Source organism: Helianthus annuus, chromosome 9 (assembly GCF_002127325.2).
Source record: "Helianthus annuus cultivar XRQ/B chromosome 9, HanXRQr2.0-SUNRISE, whole genome shotgun sequence".
Lineage (NCBI taxonomy): Eukaryota > Viridiplantae > Streptophyta > Magnoliopsida > Asterales > Asteraceae > Helianthus > Helianthus annuus.
Window position 1 is genome coordinate 130,762,757 of NC_035441.2, and position 14,767 is coordinate 130,777,523.

General features: G+C 39.8%; 1 protein-coding gene across 1 annotated transcript; it reads left to right on the forward strand.

Moving 5' to 3' along the window:
* The first annotated feature begins 10,498 nt into the window (after window positions 1-10,498).
* On the forward strand, window positions 10,499-14,582 carry LOC110878702 (probable serine/threonine-protein kinase sky1). The gene is made up of 4 exons (XM_022127054.2): window positions 10,499-10,837; window positions 12,464-13,258; window positions 13,952-13,999; window positions 14,094-14,582. The coding sequence occupies exons 1-4, from the start codon at window positions 10,655-10,657 to the stop codon at window positions 14,379-14,381; spliced, it is 1,314 nt and encodes a 437-aa protein (XP_021982746.1). The 5' UTR covers window positions 10,499-10,654; the 3' UTR covers window positions 14,382-14,582.
* Window positions 14,583-14,767: the final 185 nt, after the last annotated feature.

A 14,767-nucleotide genomic window follows, 5' to 3' on the forward strand; every position in this document is an offset into this window, starting at 1 on the left:
TGGGCATTGAAGGAGATCCTACTAAATTTGACCCAGGTCCCAAGCAGGACCTCTAAACGCTGAACAAGGGCAAGACCCTTACCAAACCGTTCCCTTAACCCCCGACCAGGTAGCCAACATACCTCCATATAGACCGTGGAGATATGAATGATGAAAATCTTTTATTTTATATAGACAGTAAAATAATGCCAAGACACCACGGACAAACGATAAGGAAAGATCACCTTCAACATAAGTAACTAGTTATTAAAGTCATTAATACAAAACCAAATAAAAAGTGCAAAAGATTAAAAATAAAAAGTATTATACTAAACACTTGTCTTCACCAAGTGATGTAAGAGACTTAGGCAAACATGACCTTGATTGTCAAGAACTCTTACGATCAATCTTGGATCCCGAGACGACTCACACACTCTACGATGGACAATGGATGATGGTGGTGGATGATGGTGTTATGGTGGTGGTGGGTGGTGGATGAAGTGTGAGAGAGGTGGTGTGCCAAGGGATGAGAGAGAATGAAGCCAAGCTCCTCTATTTATAGGCTGAACAGAAGGCTGGACACGGCCCCGTGTCCGCTGGACACGGCCCCGTGCCCGTCTGACATTCTCTCACTTCATTAATTGTAATTGCGAATTACAATTAATGCGCCTGCTGTACTTTCACCACGCCCCCGTGCTCGCTGGACACGGCCCCGTGGTGGGCAATGGAAGCTTCTACTGGTTTGTCTTTTCTGCTGCTTCCTGGGCACGCCCCCGTGTTCGCTGGACACGGGGCGTGTTCAGACTCTGTTTCTTCTCCTTTGCCTTGGGAGGTGCCGTTGAGGGTCCGGGCAGTCCACTTTTGTTCCTTTTTCTTGTATTTATGGTAGAATTAGTTGTCTTTTTGCTTCTTTTGTGATTTTGAGCTCATTTCATCCTGAAAATACAAAAGGAAGACAAAAACACTCTTTTTCCAACATTAGTACTTAAAAAGGGTTAGTTTTATGCCTTAATTGATGTGATTTATATGTTGCATTTTACACACATCAAATACCCCCACACTTGAACTTTTGCTTGTCCTCAAGCAAAACTCTTTAAATGTGGCTTACACTCCCAAATGGAATAGGTAGAAGAGAAGTTTTTTAGCTTGTCCTAGAGTGTCGGGAATCCAAGGTTTTTATAGGTTTTATTTTTATTTATTTACAATCCTATTCGTTATGATTTATTTTGAACGTTTCATAAGATGAATTACTTATTTGGGCATAGCATGCCTTATTAAAATTCCATTTATATACAAGTTCACATACCTCACGGGAGATCACTCAACACTCGGCCGAAGGTGTATATTTTAGTGAATCACTCGAGAGCGGCACGGAACTCACGTCTTCCATATGCTTGCCAAGCAATCAATCCTCATCCTTTTTAACTTTTTACCTTTGTAAATATCAAGAGGACTTTTTTGGGGTGAAGGCTTGGGTTTAAAGGTGGGTGGTTGGTTAGTGGTTAGTAAAAAGGGCGAAAATCGTAACAAGCGTCGGTTTTCGTGAAGTACCTTGTTTTTAGTGACTTTTTATTTTGAAGTATTTCTCCAAACAAGCTTTTATAGCTTTTGTTTGTTTTTGACTTCATCATCATCATTTTTTTTTATTTTTTTTTTTCGATAGTCACATAAAAAGGTGAGTTTACGAAAAAACGAGCTTGTTACTAAAATAAAAAAAAGGTTTTTGGTGGATAAAAAGGGTTTTGGGGTAATGAAATGAAAGGTTTAGGCTCAAAGGGGCTATCTAGGGGGATTTTGGGTAGGTAAAAAAAAATGAAAAATAATGGTTTTGAAAGAAAATTGGTTAGTCCTAATGCCTCCATCATTTACTTACTTGGGTTTAAGTTGGTAAGGACCGGGAATGTATCGTCGTGGCAAGTTCTAGATTTGTAAGGACCGAGCGGCTATTCACACAAGAAACGAAAAATGAGCATTTAATCTAAATATGTGTATTTTTGTGCTCAATAAAGGCTCAAAACTCACTTTTGTGGGAATGGGTTTTTAATGTGACCAAACATATATAATCGAATTTTTAACTAGACTTGTTATACCGTTTCATAATTTTCTTATGTTGGTTCTTTTTTTATCACGACGCTATCGGTTGTAAACTTGTAAAAATATAACCTTTTTAGAACTTGTTATTCCCAACTTAAACTAAGACAAGTAAATAAAAAAAATGAAAAAGTTTTTGAAAAAATTTGGGGTGTTTAGCGTTTCCAATAGAGTTTTGTGTAAGGCTTGTGTTTAGGATTTTGCAAAATTTCAAGGTTTTAGCATCCCCCCCACACTTAAATTACACATTGTCCTCAATGTGTCCAAAAATAATGTTTTTGGTTGATTAGAATGTATAAAAGTGGGTTAAAAAGCAAAGATTTATGTTACTGGCATCCTGGACACGGCCCCGTGTTGACCGGGCACGGCCCCGTGGTCAAGTGCCAGTAACAAAAATTACAGAATTGAAACAGAAGCCTGGACACGGGGGCGTGTCCGCTGAACACGGCCCGTGTCCAGTTACCTGAACTGGGTGATTTTCTGCAGGGGCTCAGCACGGGGCCGTGTTGGTTGGGCACGGCCCGTGTTGAGCCTTCTGTGATGGAGATTTTTGTCGGGTTGCTCTGTTCTTCGTGCATGGTTCCATTTTTCTCGTTCCCTTTTTCATCCATTACCACCATGAGTGTGTTTTATTCTCAAAACAACCATCAATCTTAAAACCATCATAACATTGCTAATAGAGAGACATTACATTAAGTTAGCTAAATAACTAAGGGATACATAAGGTTATCATAAGGGTTCTACTTATTTAGGAAAATTTCGGGAATAGCTTCCCGATGTAGTAACTCTTCCTAGCCGATGACTCCTCAGTTGTTACTCAAAGCCATTCTTCTATCTCCCTTGGGAGGTAGAAGGTAGCTTCATTCTCTTCCGTGTCTCGGGGAGGAACGCTCACCGGGACTCCTTGCACCACCCTTGGTTGAGGTACTTGGTGCATGGCGTGCCATTCGGCTGGAATGATGACCTCGGGTACTACATTCCACGCCCTTTGGGTTATCACTGGAACCAAAGGCGGGGAAGCGAGAAGGTTTAACCTTTGGTGCAGGAGGTTTACTTCTCGCAGGCAGCCCTCCAAACCTACCGTCAGATGATTAATACGGTCCACCAATGCTTCCTCGACCCCCGTCATTTCGTCTATGGCTTCCCTCAAAGCGTAAACGTAGTTTACTAGGGAATCCTCCGCCGTGGACGATCTCCTTCCATTTCGGTTATTTCTTGAAGATGTTCCGCTGTTTCTGCTGGCCATTTTCTGCGAAATAAACCGAAGATAACTAAACTTTTGCAAAACAGTACCTCGAACACGGCCCCGTGCTTAGTGAGCACGGCCCGTGTTCAGCTGTCTGCAGGACTTTTTTGTCTATCGATTCCAGGTTTTTAAATTATTTTAATACACTTTTATTGTGTTTTAAGCTCAGATAATTTAAAACAAAGTTATAGAACTAACTTTATACAAGAATCCGTAGAAAAAGTTCCTACAAACTTTTCATAGAAGGTTGGAATCATGGGTTTCCAAGCTTCCATGGAGGTAAGGTTTGAAAAATTTTTGGAAGAAGGAGAAATGAACAAAAGTGGAAAAGACAAGAGGGTCCTTAGGAACCTTCTTTTAGCACTTACCTAGGATGGTATATGTGAAGATCCCTGGAATCTCTGCTTGGTGAAGTGGTCAAAAATGAGCAGGATTCAGGCTGCATTTAAAGAAAACGACAGCACACTGGACACGGCCCCGTGTCCGCTGGACACGGCCCCGTGTGCAGAAAAAATCCTGACACATTTTGTCCGTATTCTGACAGAATCAGCAGAGAATCTTCTGAGTGAGCACGGGGGCGTGTTGACCGGGCACGGCCCCGTGTCGGCAGGCTGTTTTATGGAGTTTTGTCTTTACTAAGGAGCTAATCTATATCGGGTGGCTCTTGACTTGTTGGAACAACCCCAAAGTGCCTAAGATACCTTAATTGTCCTATACTAAGGCGAGAACGCAAGAGGTTGTCGGTGAGGGTAATTCCTATTTTCATTCTAGGTGGACAAGTCCAACCCTTTCCCGGGCTCTCGTTAAAGAAGGTGTATGCCGAATCGCTCAGGTCTATGTATGCATCAAACGAAGTCGAAGGGGAGTCCTTCACGGCACAATCGGCACAGGGACGACTATCGTCCGCGTCTTTTCTAGGTAAGAAGGTATTTTCGGGAGCAACGAGGTTGTCGGAATGCGGTTCCAACATTTCCTTATGGTCATCATCTTGGGATGGATCTAAAAAATCCTTCCTGGGTTCTTTTGACCAATTGAGAAGTAGTTCTTCTAGTTGAAATAGCTCGTCAAGGAGCATTTCTCCTAGAATATCTGGTTGGGCGCATTCGAGGGAGAAATAGTGCTTATTTTTACTTTCGCTCCTCTTAAGGTTACAAGGAATCGGTGGGTCTATATAGTGGGGCCTATAAGTGAGGAAAAAACATTTTAATTCCTCATGTTCGCCTCCACATATTCGACACCACAAACCATAAGAGTGCCGAAAGTAAAAAGAATTACTATCACTCATGTTTGTGTCAGAAATTACCAACCGCCGGGATCTAACGGTTCTGTTTTCAGCAACTGAATCTTGGGCACGGGGGCGTGTTGAGTAGACACGGCCCCGTGTTTAGCCTACTGTCTGACTTAAAACAGGATTGCCAGTTCCAATGATTGAGCACGGGGCGTGTTCAGCGGGCACGGCCCCGTGTTGAGCTCTGCAGAAGCTAAAAATCTAAGAAAAATCCTAAAAAAAAAATTAAAGAAAAATAAAAATATGATTAGGCCGTTGATTCCTAACTTTCTTAAAATCCTTGTGTCCCCGGCAGCGGCGCCAAAAACTTGATGTGCGTGAAGTGTGTTATATTTTTGATGAGTATTTAAGCCCCTTTTTACACTTTTAGCCAAGTTTTAAATTTATAAAACACGATATTCACTAACACTAAACACACATATGGGCAAGTGCACCCATCGTGGACGTAGTATAGTGTTGGTAAGATACCGAGGTCGTCCAAGGACACAAGAGCTTTTAATACCGGTTTATCCTCAACGTCTAATCAAATCAAAAAGTGAGAAAAATGTTTTAAACTAAGAAAAATAAAAACTAACTAAATGCTGAAAATAAAAATAAAATAAAAACAGATAGACAAGATGAATCACTTGGATCCGACACGTGTATTAGTATAACCTTTGATTATTTTCGCACTTTTGCACTTGTTTAAGAGATTATCTTAGTTATTGTAGTAGGCCCCTCTTTTGAAGGCGACGTTACCCTCAACCCAGTAGTTTGAGTCAGCAAGGATACAATCCTAAAGGGTCGGATTATTGAAAGATAATGAATTAAGTTATTAATGCAAATTGTGGTAGGCCCCGCTTTTGGCGGTGACGTTACCCTCGGCTAAGTAGTCTGAGTCAGCAGGGATACAGTCCTAAATAGCCGGGTTATAGTATTAATAGTAGTTAACTTATGAGGGGGTCAAAGAGTTTGGATCCCCGCCATCCAATACCTATGGGCATTGAAGGAGATCCTACTAAATTTGACCCAGGTCCCAAGCAGGACCTCTAAACGCTGAACAAGGGCAAGACCCTTACCAAACCGTTCCCTTAACCCCCGACCAGGTAGCCAACATACCTCCATATAGACCGTGGAGATATGAATGGTGAAAATCTTTTATTTTATATAGACAGTAAAATAATGCCAAGACACCACGGACAAACGATAAGGAAAGATCACCTTCAACATAAGTAACTAGTTATTAAAGTCATTAATACAAAACCAAATAAAAAGTGCAAAAGATTAAAAATAAAAAGTATTATACTAAACACTTGTCTTCACCAAGTGATGTAAGAGACTTAGGCAAACATGGCCTTGATTGTCAAGAACTCTTACGATCAATCTTGGATCCCGAGACGACTCACACACTCTACGATGGACAATGGATGATGGTGGTGGATGATGGTGTTATGGTGGTGGTGGGTGGTGGATGAAGTGTGAGAGAGGTGGTGTGCCAAGGGATGAGAGAGAATGAAGCCAAGCTCCTCTATTTATAGGCTGAACAGAAGGCTGGACACGGCCCCGTGTCCGCTGGACACGGCCCCGTGCCCGTCTGACATTCTCTCACTTCATTAATTGTAATTGCGAATTACAATTAATGCGCCTGCTGTACTTTCACCACGCCCCCGTGCTCGCTGGACACGGCCCCGTGGTGGGCAATGGAAGCTTCTACTGGTTTGTCTTTTCTGCTGCTTCCTGGGCACGCCCCCGTGTTCGCTGGACACGGGGCGTGTTCAGACTCTGTTTCTTCTCCTTTGCCTTGGGAGGTGCCGTTGAGGGTCCGGGCAGTCCACTTTTGTTCCTTTTTCTTGTATTTATGGTAGAATTAGTTGTCTTTTTGCTTCTTTTGTGATTTTGAGCTCATTTCATCCTGAAAATACAAAAGGAAGACAAAAACACTCTTTTTCCAACATTAGTACTTAAAAAGGGTTAGTTTTATGCCTTAATTGATGTGATTTATATGTTGCATTTTACACACATCAGCCGTGAAAACCACCGTGCACGGCTCTCCGCCGCCGTGAATGCCTCTCAACCGAGTGTGAAGACCATGAACTGGTGAACTACTGAAACCCTAAAATAGAGATAACAATGACATAAGGAAAAAAAAGAACGCGTGTTTTGTATAAACATAATATAATTACAAAAATGCCATGTGTTCACACTGGTTCTTGCGGTTCTCGCAATAAAGGGTGGTTCCTAACGGATATATAGTGGAGGGTTTAAATAAGAAGAATTTTTTTGTAAGAAGAAATAAGAAGAAGTTTCAACCAATAAGAATGCTTCATTTTACTTCATTTAATATTTGCATTTAATTTTAATATAAGGGTATATTGGTAAACTTACATAAATCATTAATTTGTATTCTTCCCTTTTTAATAACTAACTAAACTAAATTTGTAACTCCTTTTCAAAATATATACTTTTATCAAATTTAAAAAAACAACTTAATTTAAAGTGTAGAATAAATTACTAATTGTGTAGGATAAATTATGAGTTGTGTAGGATATATTTTGAGGTGTGTAGGATAAATTTCGACTGTGTAGGATAAAATTCTATAATATGTAGCGTATATGTAGGAAAATTTTGATATGTGTAGGTTTTTTTTGGATTCAATGTAGGATAATTAATGATTAGTTGACTAATTAATTAAAGAGAGAAAAATTAATGATATGAGTTATAAATGAAATAATATTTTACTAATATGCCCTTTCTTCTTTTTATTCTCACATTAAACTTTTTCTCGAATGAACCTTCCCATATATATATATATATATATATATATATATAGAGAGAGAGAGAGAGAGAGAGAGAGAAAGTGTAAAATACATTACGGCTTAACGTACATCACGTACGACAACGTGCGTGATTATATCAAATTTTCATTTAGGATGGGTCTGATCAATTTCGTCCAATTCGTTTCAATTCTCTTTTCGTTTCATTTCAAATTGGCTATTGTTCGGTCAATTTCATCGAATTGGGTTCAAATTCATCGTTGATTTTGAAAAGTTTCATCAAAATGTCGACCCTCGAAATCAAACCATAGAACAGAGGATGAAGAAACATGACAAAGCTTTGATTCAGACCGTGGAACAGAGGATGCAGGAATATGACCAAGCTTTGATTCGATTGGAGTCAGAGGGCAGTAACAATGGTTTAAGATCGTAGAACAGGGGATGCGATTTTTGAACTGTGAGATAGGGCATGCATGATTACGTACGTGATTTATGTTTCCAACATGCATGATTAGTTTTTTTTGTGGCAGATTGGGTAAGGTGATTCATCAAAATTAAAAAAGACCAAAGTGGCTTCATCAACAGGGTTTGTGGGTCCACTAAAAGGATAAGTGTCCTCATCAAACTGAGCATGACGGGTGATGTAGACACGATGAGATTTTGGGTCAAGACAGCGATACCCTTTGTAGCTCGCATCATAACCAATGAAGATGCATTCGGAGCTTCTAGGGGAGAGTTTGTGTTTCGCATAATCGTGTAGGTAGGGAAAAACTCGGCAACCAAAAACACGAAAGGTGGAATATGTGGGAGGAGTTGCATACAAGATTTCATAAGGGGACTTGAAATCAAGCAACGGAGTTGGTAGACGGTTGATGATGAACGTGGCTGAAGCAAAAGCGTCTGTCCACAAAGTGGCAGGCGCATGAGAGTTAAATAGCATGGCTAGACCGATTTCAGTAATGTGACGATGTTTATGTTCAGCACGGCCGTTTTGCTGAGGCGTATGAGAACATGATAGGCGATGATGGATGCCCTGTTCTTGAAAAAGTTTTTGAACTTTATGATTCGTGAATTCAGTGCCACCATCACTTTGAAAAATTTTAATTTTCCTGGATAACTGATTTTGAACGAAAGGAATAAAAATTAACAATATGGCATAGAAGTCAGATTTATTTTTTAGTGGATAAAACCATGTGAAACGTGAATGGTCATCAATAAATATGGCATAGTAGCGATAACCATCAGTAGAGGTGACCGGTGAAGGACCCCAAAGATCACAATGAACCATATCTAAAGCATGCGAAGAACGTTTATCATTTAAATCAAAGGGCAATCGATGTGCTTTAGATAACCGACAAGGTGAACAAATACCAGGTTTAGGTAGCAAAGAAGTTACAAATAATGAACCAAGTTTATGTAATCTAGTAATAATATCAAAAGACACATGACCCAAACGACCGTGCCAGCGTTCAAAAGAGGCTTTAAGATGACGACTCGAGTAAGAAGCAAGAAACGCTTGATTTCCTTCACGGAGGATATAGAGCCCATTTTCACATGTTCCCCTTGCCAGGATTTCCTTGGTTTTTCGATCCTGAATGTGAAAAAAATTATTAGAGAGCAAAACATTAACGGGTGAGTCATTTGTTAGTTTGCTAATAGAAAGAAGTCGTTTTGTGAGATGGGGCACAACTAAAACATTTTTTAAGGAGATATTAGGGGTAAGAGGCGCAATGCCGACTTGGGTGACCGGCAATGTGTGGCCATTCCCAAAACAGACGAAGTCATTTCGGAGATGACCCGAGGTATGGGTAAGGTCCTGTTCAGAGGGTGTCATATGGGCAGACGCACCTGTACACATGTCCAGTCAGGATACTCCTCAGTGAGGTTACACTGAGCATGGAACGCTTGAGCCAAATTGGCATCAGTAGGAGTAGCCTGTTGAGCATAAGAGGCAAGGTTTGGGCACAGATTTGCGTAGTGGCCATCTTTCCTACACAATTGGCAATGAGGCTGTCGTTTACCTCTGCCACGACCTGCACTACGACCACGACCACGGTTGAGCAACAAAGACGGCTGAGGGTGTTTGTTAGCCGTGAATGGAGGCAAGCCATGTCTCCTGATTTTCGGCTTTTCCAAGAAGTTCCCTAAAAGAGGCCGTGCCGAGGGCACGGTGGGTAGTGGAGAACTGTTCAAACGCAGTGCCAAGACCAGATAAGAACCAGTGGCATTTGTCGGTTTCAGGAACAGGGTGTCCGATGGCCGCGAGTTGGTCATAAATATTTTTGAACTTGCGACCAAACTCGGTGATAGAGGATGATCCTTTTTGTAAAAGCCGTAGGGTGTCACGAAGCATGTGCATGCGATGAGTAGAGCGTTGACTGCAGGCAGTCTCTAACGCAAGCCATATTTGACGAGCATTGGAAATACTAATGATTTCAGACATGGCTTCTTCAAAGAGTGATGATTGGAGAAGGAGACAGACGGAACGGTCACTGGTTAACCAGGTCGCATAGGCAGGATTGGGGACCGGTTTGTCAGGTTTTTCCGATTCAGTGATGGTTTCGGCTGGAATGGAGGCTGTGCCGTCAATATGGCCAAGAAGGTTCTGCATGGAAAGAGCAAGAGTAACCTGCTGTGTCCATGCAAGGTAATTTGTGGAAGTGAGTTTTAGAGGAATGAAGTGTAGGAGAGAGTGGAGGGGAATGGGATTGGAGGCTGAGGAGGCGGCCATGAAGAACACAACGACGGCAGAAGGCAGGGAAAAAGAAGAATTAGGGTTAGGGTTAGGGTTAGGGGGTGGGCCGAAGAAGATGAGAGAGGAGGGAGGGTGGGATCGCCTAATTGGCTGATACCATGTAAGGGTTCTCAATCAATGATTCTATTATGCACAGAATGATACAATATATAATACAATCTAGTTCTATACTAGAAAATAAATAATACATAACAAATACAAAGATAACACTCCTTAATTTATGTAATGCTGTTACCGGTCATATGTTAAGTCGTAATGTACGTTATATTCTTTTAACCGACTTTATATTTATATTTTCTTGTATGATTACTTTACTAAGTGCGGGTATCGTAATGATAGTAAAACCCAGTATAACTTTATCACAAGTTCAATAAACAGTTCGGTCTCCCTTTATCAGTAGAAACACTTGATAGTGTATGATGCTGAGAGCGTCTATCAACAAACCCACTCTTCTTCTTCTTCCCCCCAAAATCAATATTTTCCCCCAAATCTTCTCCAACATTTCTTTGTAATATCAAGTGGGTATTAATCCAGATCAATCAATGATGTCGTGTTCGTCTTCTTCATCTGGGTCAGAGGATGAATGCATGAATTCGTACAGGAGAGGAGGCTACCACGCGGTTCGAATCGGCGATAAGTTCTCCGGTGGTCGATACATCGCTCAACGGAAGCTCGGATGGGGCCAGTTCTCCACTGTTTGGCTTGTGTATGATTCTCAAACATCTGTAAGTTTTTTGTTCTGTTTGATTGATATATGATCATGTACAGTGATAGTTTGCTATGATTACATTTAGTTACAAAGTTATGAAGATATGAAATGGTCCTTTAATTAATGCTACTTATAAAATTTTTGGTGATTCGTTATTTCCAAAGGGGAAGTTATTATTAATATTATTATGTTTGTATCTGTAAATAGATAGTTTCCTTTATGTTTTACTCATGGGCTGCTGCTGCATTTGATTTAATAAAAATGCTACTTAAATTTAGGATTTGTAGACTAATGTTAAAAGGGTATATCCTTGGTTTAAAAATGGTGTTTAGGAAAAAGAATCAGGTCATGTAGTTCTGGGTCAATATTGGTCAAAGTTCGGGTCTCAACGAGGTTTATATTTAAAAAAAAAACCCAAAAGGATGAAGAAATATATGTAAAACACGTTTTTTAACGGCGAATTTCTTGCTCCTTGTGAGACTTGAACCCAATACCTCACACTTTAGTGTTTTAAAAGGCTTTACCTTGTCACAGGACCACCGCTTATGGTTGTAAAACAAACATAACGTACCGAGTAAAATCCCACTCGTAGCAAAGCTATTGGTAGGGTGGGATGAAGGAAACCTTTCCTCTATAAACAAGGCTTATTTGGCTGTACTGTACGTATATGATGTGCGTGCTAAACTCTTCGGAGCGCCTCCCGCTTTTTAAACCAAGGTGGTATATCCATTGAAGTTCATCTGGCTCTTAATCAAGAACTAATGAACAGTTAGGCCTGCTTAGGGTAGTAAGTAAGCAGACACTGTTTTCAGAAGGGTAGTTTCCGGGAACACTCTAATCTTAACCCGTATCATTTCTACTTTGTTTGTTAGATTGTAATTCTGTTACAGTTGCATCAATTAAGTATTTCGGGTCTGTTACAAAATGCTTAGTGTTTCTAAATCCACGTTGTTAGTATCTTGTTATCTCGACCAAAAATCAAAGTTGATGGTGGTACAATTGTTCAAGGTGATGATTGTTATCTTGTTTTAATGGTGATATTTTTATGATTTATCCGCCACTAAGATTGTCACTGCAAAAGGAAGCAGAGAGTTACGTGACCAGCTTAAATAATTACCGAATCATCTTATACAGCATATGTTAAAGAATGTCGTATTAGGAAATTTCGGAATAGGTATTGATATTGACGGGTTCTCTATGCAGTTAATATCGGTGATATATCGGTCCCCTAGTAAAATATCGGTACAGATATTATCGGCGATATTGACTGATATAATCGCTATATCACTGATATTTGACCTGTATAACCGATATATCACTGAATTATTAGTGTTAAATTGCTATATATATATATATATATATATATAAATAATGCATTATATTAAAATTACCGACATCCCACCAATATCTCACCGAGATAACCTATATCTCAAATATCGGTCCTTGACCGATATCCGATATTTTACCGCATTAACTGCATAGCGGGTTCTTAAAGACATAAGCCAGGTGTCATAATTTCTTTGGAATTGTGGTTATCAAAGCTGTGGTGTATTTAGAATGTATTAAATAAAATAATAAAACACACTTTTAGCGTTTTGGTAACCATATCTAATATTTTGTTGTTACACAACTGATGATGTAGAACTATGTTGCCCTCAAGATCCAGAAAAGCGCGCGTGAATTTGCTCAATCTGCCATTCATGAAATCGAAGTTGTTTCTGCACTCACTAAACATGACCCAGAGAACAAAAAATGTGTAATACGATTAGTGGACCACTTCAAGCATAGAGGCCCAAACGGTCAACATTTTTGCATGGTCTTCGAATTTCTCGGCAATAGCATTCTCCAACTAATAAAATACAACCGTTATAAAGGCCTTCCATTAAACAAAGTAAGGGATATTTGTAGATGCATACTAACCGCATTAGACTATTTACACAGACAACTTGGTATAATACACACGGACCTAAAACCCGAAAATATACTTCTTGTTTCCACCATAAATCCTTCAAATGACCCAATTCGGTCAAAAACGATCCCCATTCTTAGTAAACCCGAGGGGGGTATGTATAACGGTGGTGGATATGTAGTTAATCCTATTGAGAAAAAGCTAAAGCAGAGGGCTAGACGGGCAGTTGCTAGGATAACCGCAAGACGTGCTTCTTTGGGAGGCGTGCGGCCCGTTACAACGAGAGACAGGTGTCTTGACGGGATTGATTTTAGGTGTAAAGTTGTGGATTTTGGGAATGCATGCTGGGCTAATAGACCACTTGCAGATGAAATTCAAACACGACAGTATAGAGCTCCTGAAGTTATATTACAGTCGGGCTACTCGCATTCAGCTGATATGTGGTCGTTTGCTTGCACCGCCTTTGAGCTTGCTACTGGCGAGATGATGTTTGCTCCCAAATCCGGACAAAGTTTCAGTGAAGATGAGGTACGTATTTTGGATTTCATTCTTCAGCACTTTTTTCTTTATTTAAATTATTTTGTATCTAAAGGTAGCAACTTCGCTCTGTTTACTTATGTATGGGTCGATACTTGTAATGCTATATCTTTCGGGCCACGTACAAAATTGACCTGTTACTCAACCTTTTCTCATTCTTTCACTAGTTGCCAGTAGGGGTGTAAACGAGCCGAGCTCGAGCTTCACTTTGGCTCTTGATTAGTTTTTTCAAGTTCGATCACGGACCGGGCTCTGGTCGTTTATTAATTATTTTATTAATTTATTTTTATACATTTATAACTATATATAATTATACTTTTTGTTGTAACATATAATATATATTATTTAATTATATTTATCAATATGTTGTATATAATAATAATTCTTATGTAAATGTATATTTAATATATCAAATAAAAGTTATATAAAAAATAGGCTCGTTTAGGCTCGCGAAACTACTCAGGCCCGAAAAGTGAAGCTCGGGCTCGTTCAATAAACGGGCTTATTGTTAGGCTCGAGCTTGTTTCTAGCGAGCCAACCGAGTAGCTTACGACTGGCATGGCTCGTTTACACCCCTAGTTGCCAAATGGGTAATACAAACCAATCCCTTAATGGTTTGGGCGGTTTGATCAATTTGCGTTGTGAATACCCTAGATTTGATTTGGTGATCTGGAATGATTACAGGCCCACCTTGCTTTAATGATGGAAATGCTCGGGAAGATGCCACGAAAGGTAATAAATAACTAATTAATTAACCGGACCATTGGTTATATTAGTAGTTTTTTTCTAATGATCTATTTGTTTTGTTGACAACTGATAACAACAGATAGCCATTGGAGGGCTTCGATCGAAAGACTACTTTGACAGATATGGTGACCTCAAACGGATACGTAGATTGAAACACTGTCCTCTCACTTGCTTGTTGACTGAGAAATATAAATTCTGCATGAACGATGCGCGTGATTTTGCAGACTTCTTGATTCCCATTCTTGATTTTGTACCAGAAAAACGACCCACTGCTCACCAATGTTTGCAACACCCGTGGCTCAACAAATCATCTGAATTTAGTGTCCAGAACCTGGATTCTCAGATGTCCAAACTTCAGGTCAAGTGATAAAAATCAATTACAGAACAAGGCAGTTGTATCGGATTTTATCACTTGATTTGAAGTTTTGACATAACCTCAAAATATTCACTTCATTTGTGAAATTTACAAGGGAATATGGTAGTTTTTAAATATTTTGTGGTTCTCATTTGAACCATATACATTATATACATACACACACGGGTTCAATTCATAATTAAATTTTTGGTAGAAAACTGCATAAACACATGTATGTATTGTTTTGTGATTTTATGAAGTTTATTCATGTTTGATTATCTTGTTAAAAGTTGTGAGGCAAAGGTTGTGTGTGGATCTGACAGCCTTCTCACTTAACTTGTTTTGGTTGTTAGGCCGTCTGTAGTGCAGCATTATATCACGCCAAAAGTATATTTGGC

Excerpts from the sequence above, each read along its gene's own strand:
- LOC110878702 (XM_022127054.2), top strand. The coding sequence starts at position 10,655 with ATGATGTCGTGTTCGTCTTCTTCATCTGGGTCAGAGGATGAATGCATG. Across the intron at positions 10,838-12,463 it reads TGTATGATTCTCAAACATCT|AACTATGTTGCCCTCAAGAT; the intron begins GTAAGTTTTTTG and ends CTGATGATGTAG. Across the intron at positions 13,259-13,951 it reads AAAGTTTCAGTGAAGATGAG|GCCCACCTTGCTTTAATGAT; the intron begins GTACGTATTTTG and ends GAATGATTACAG.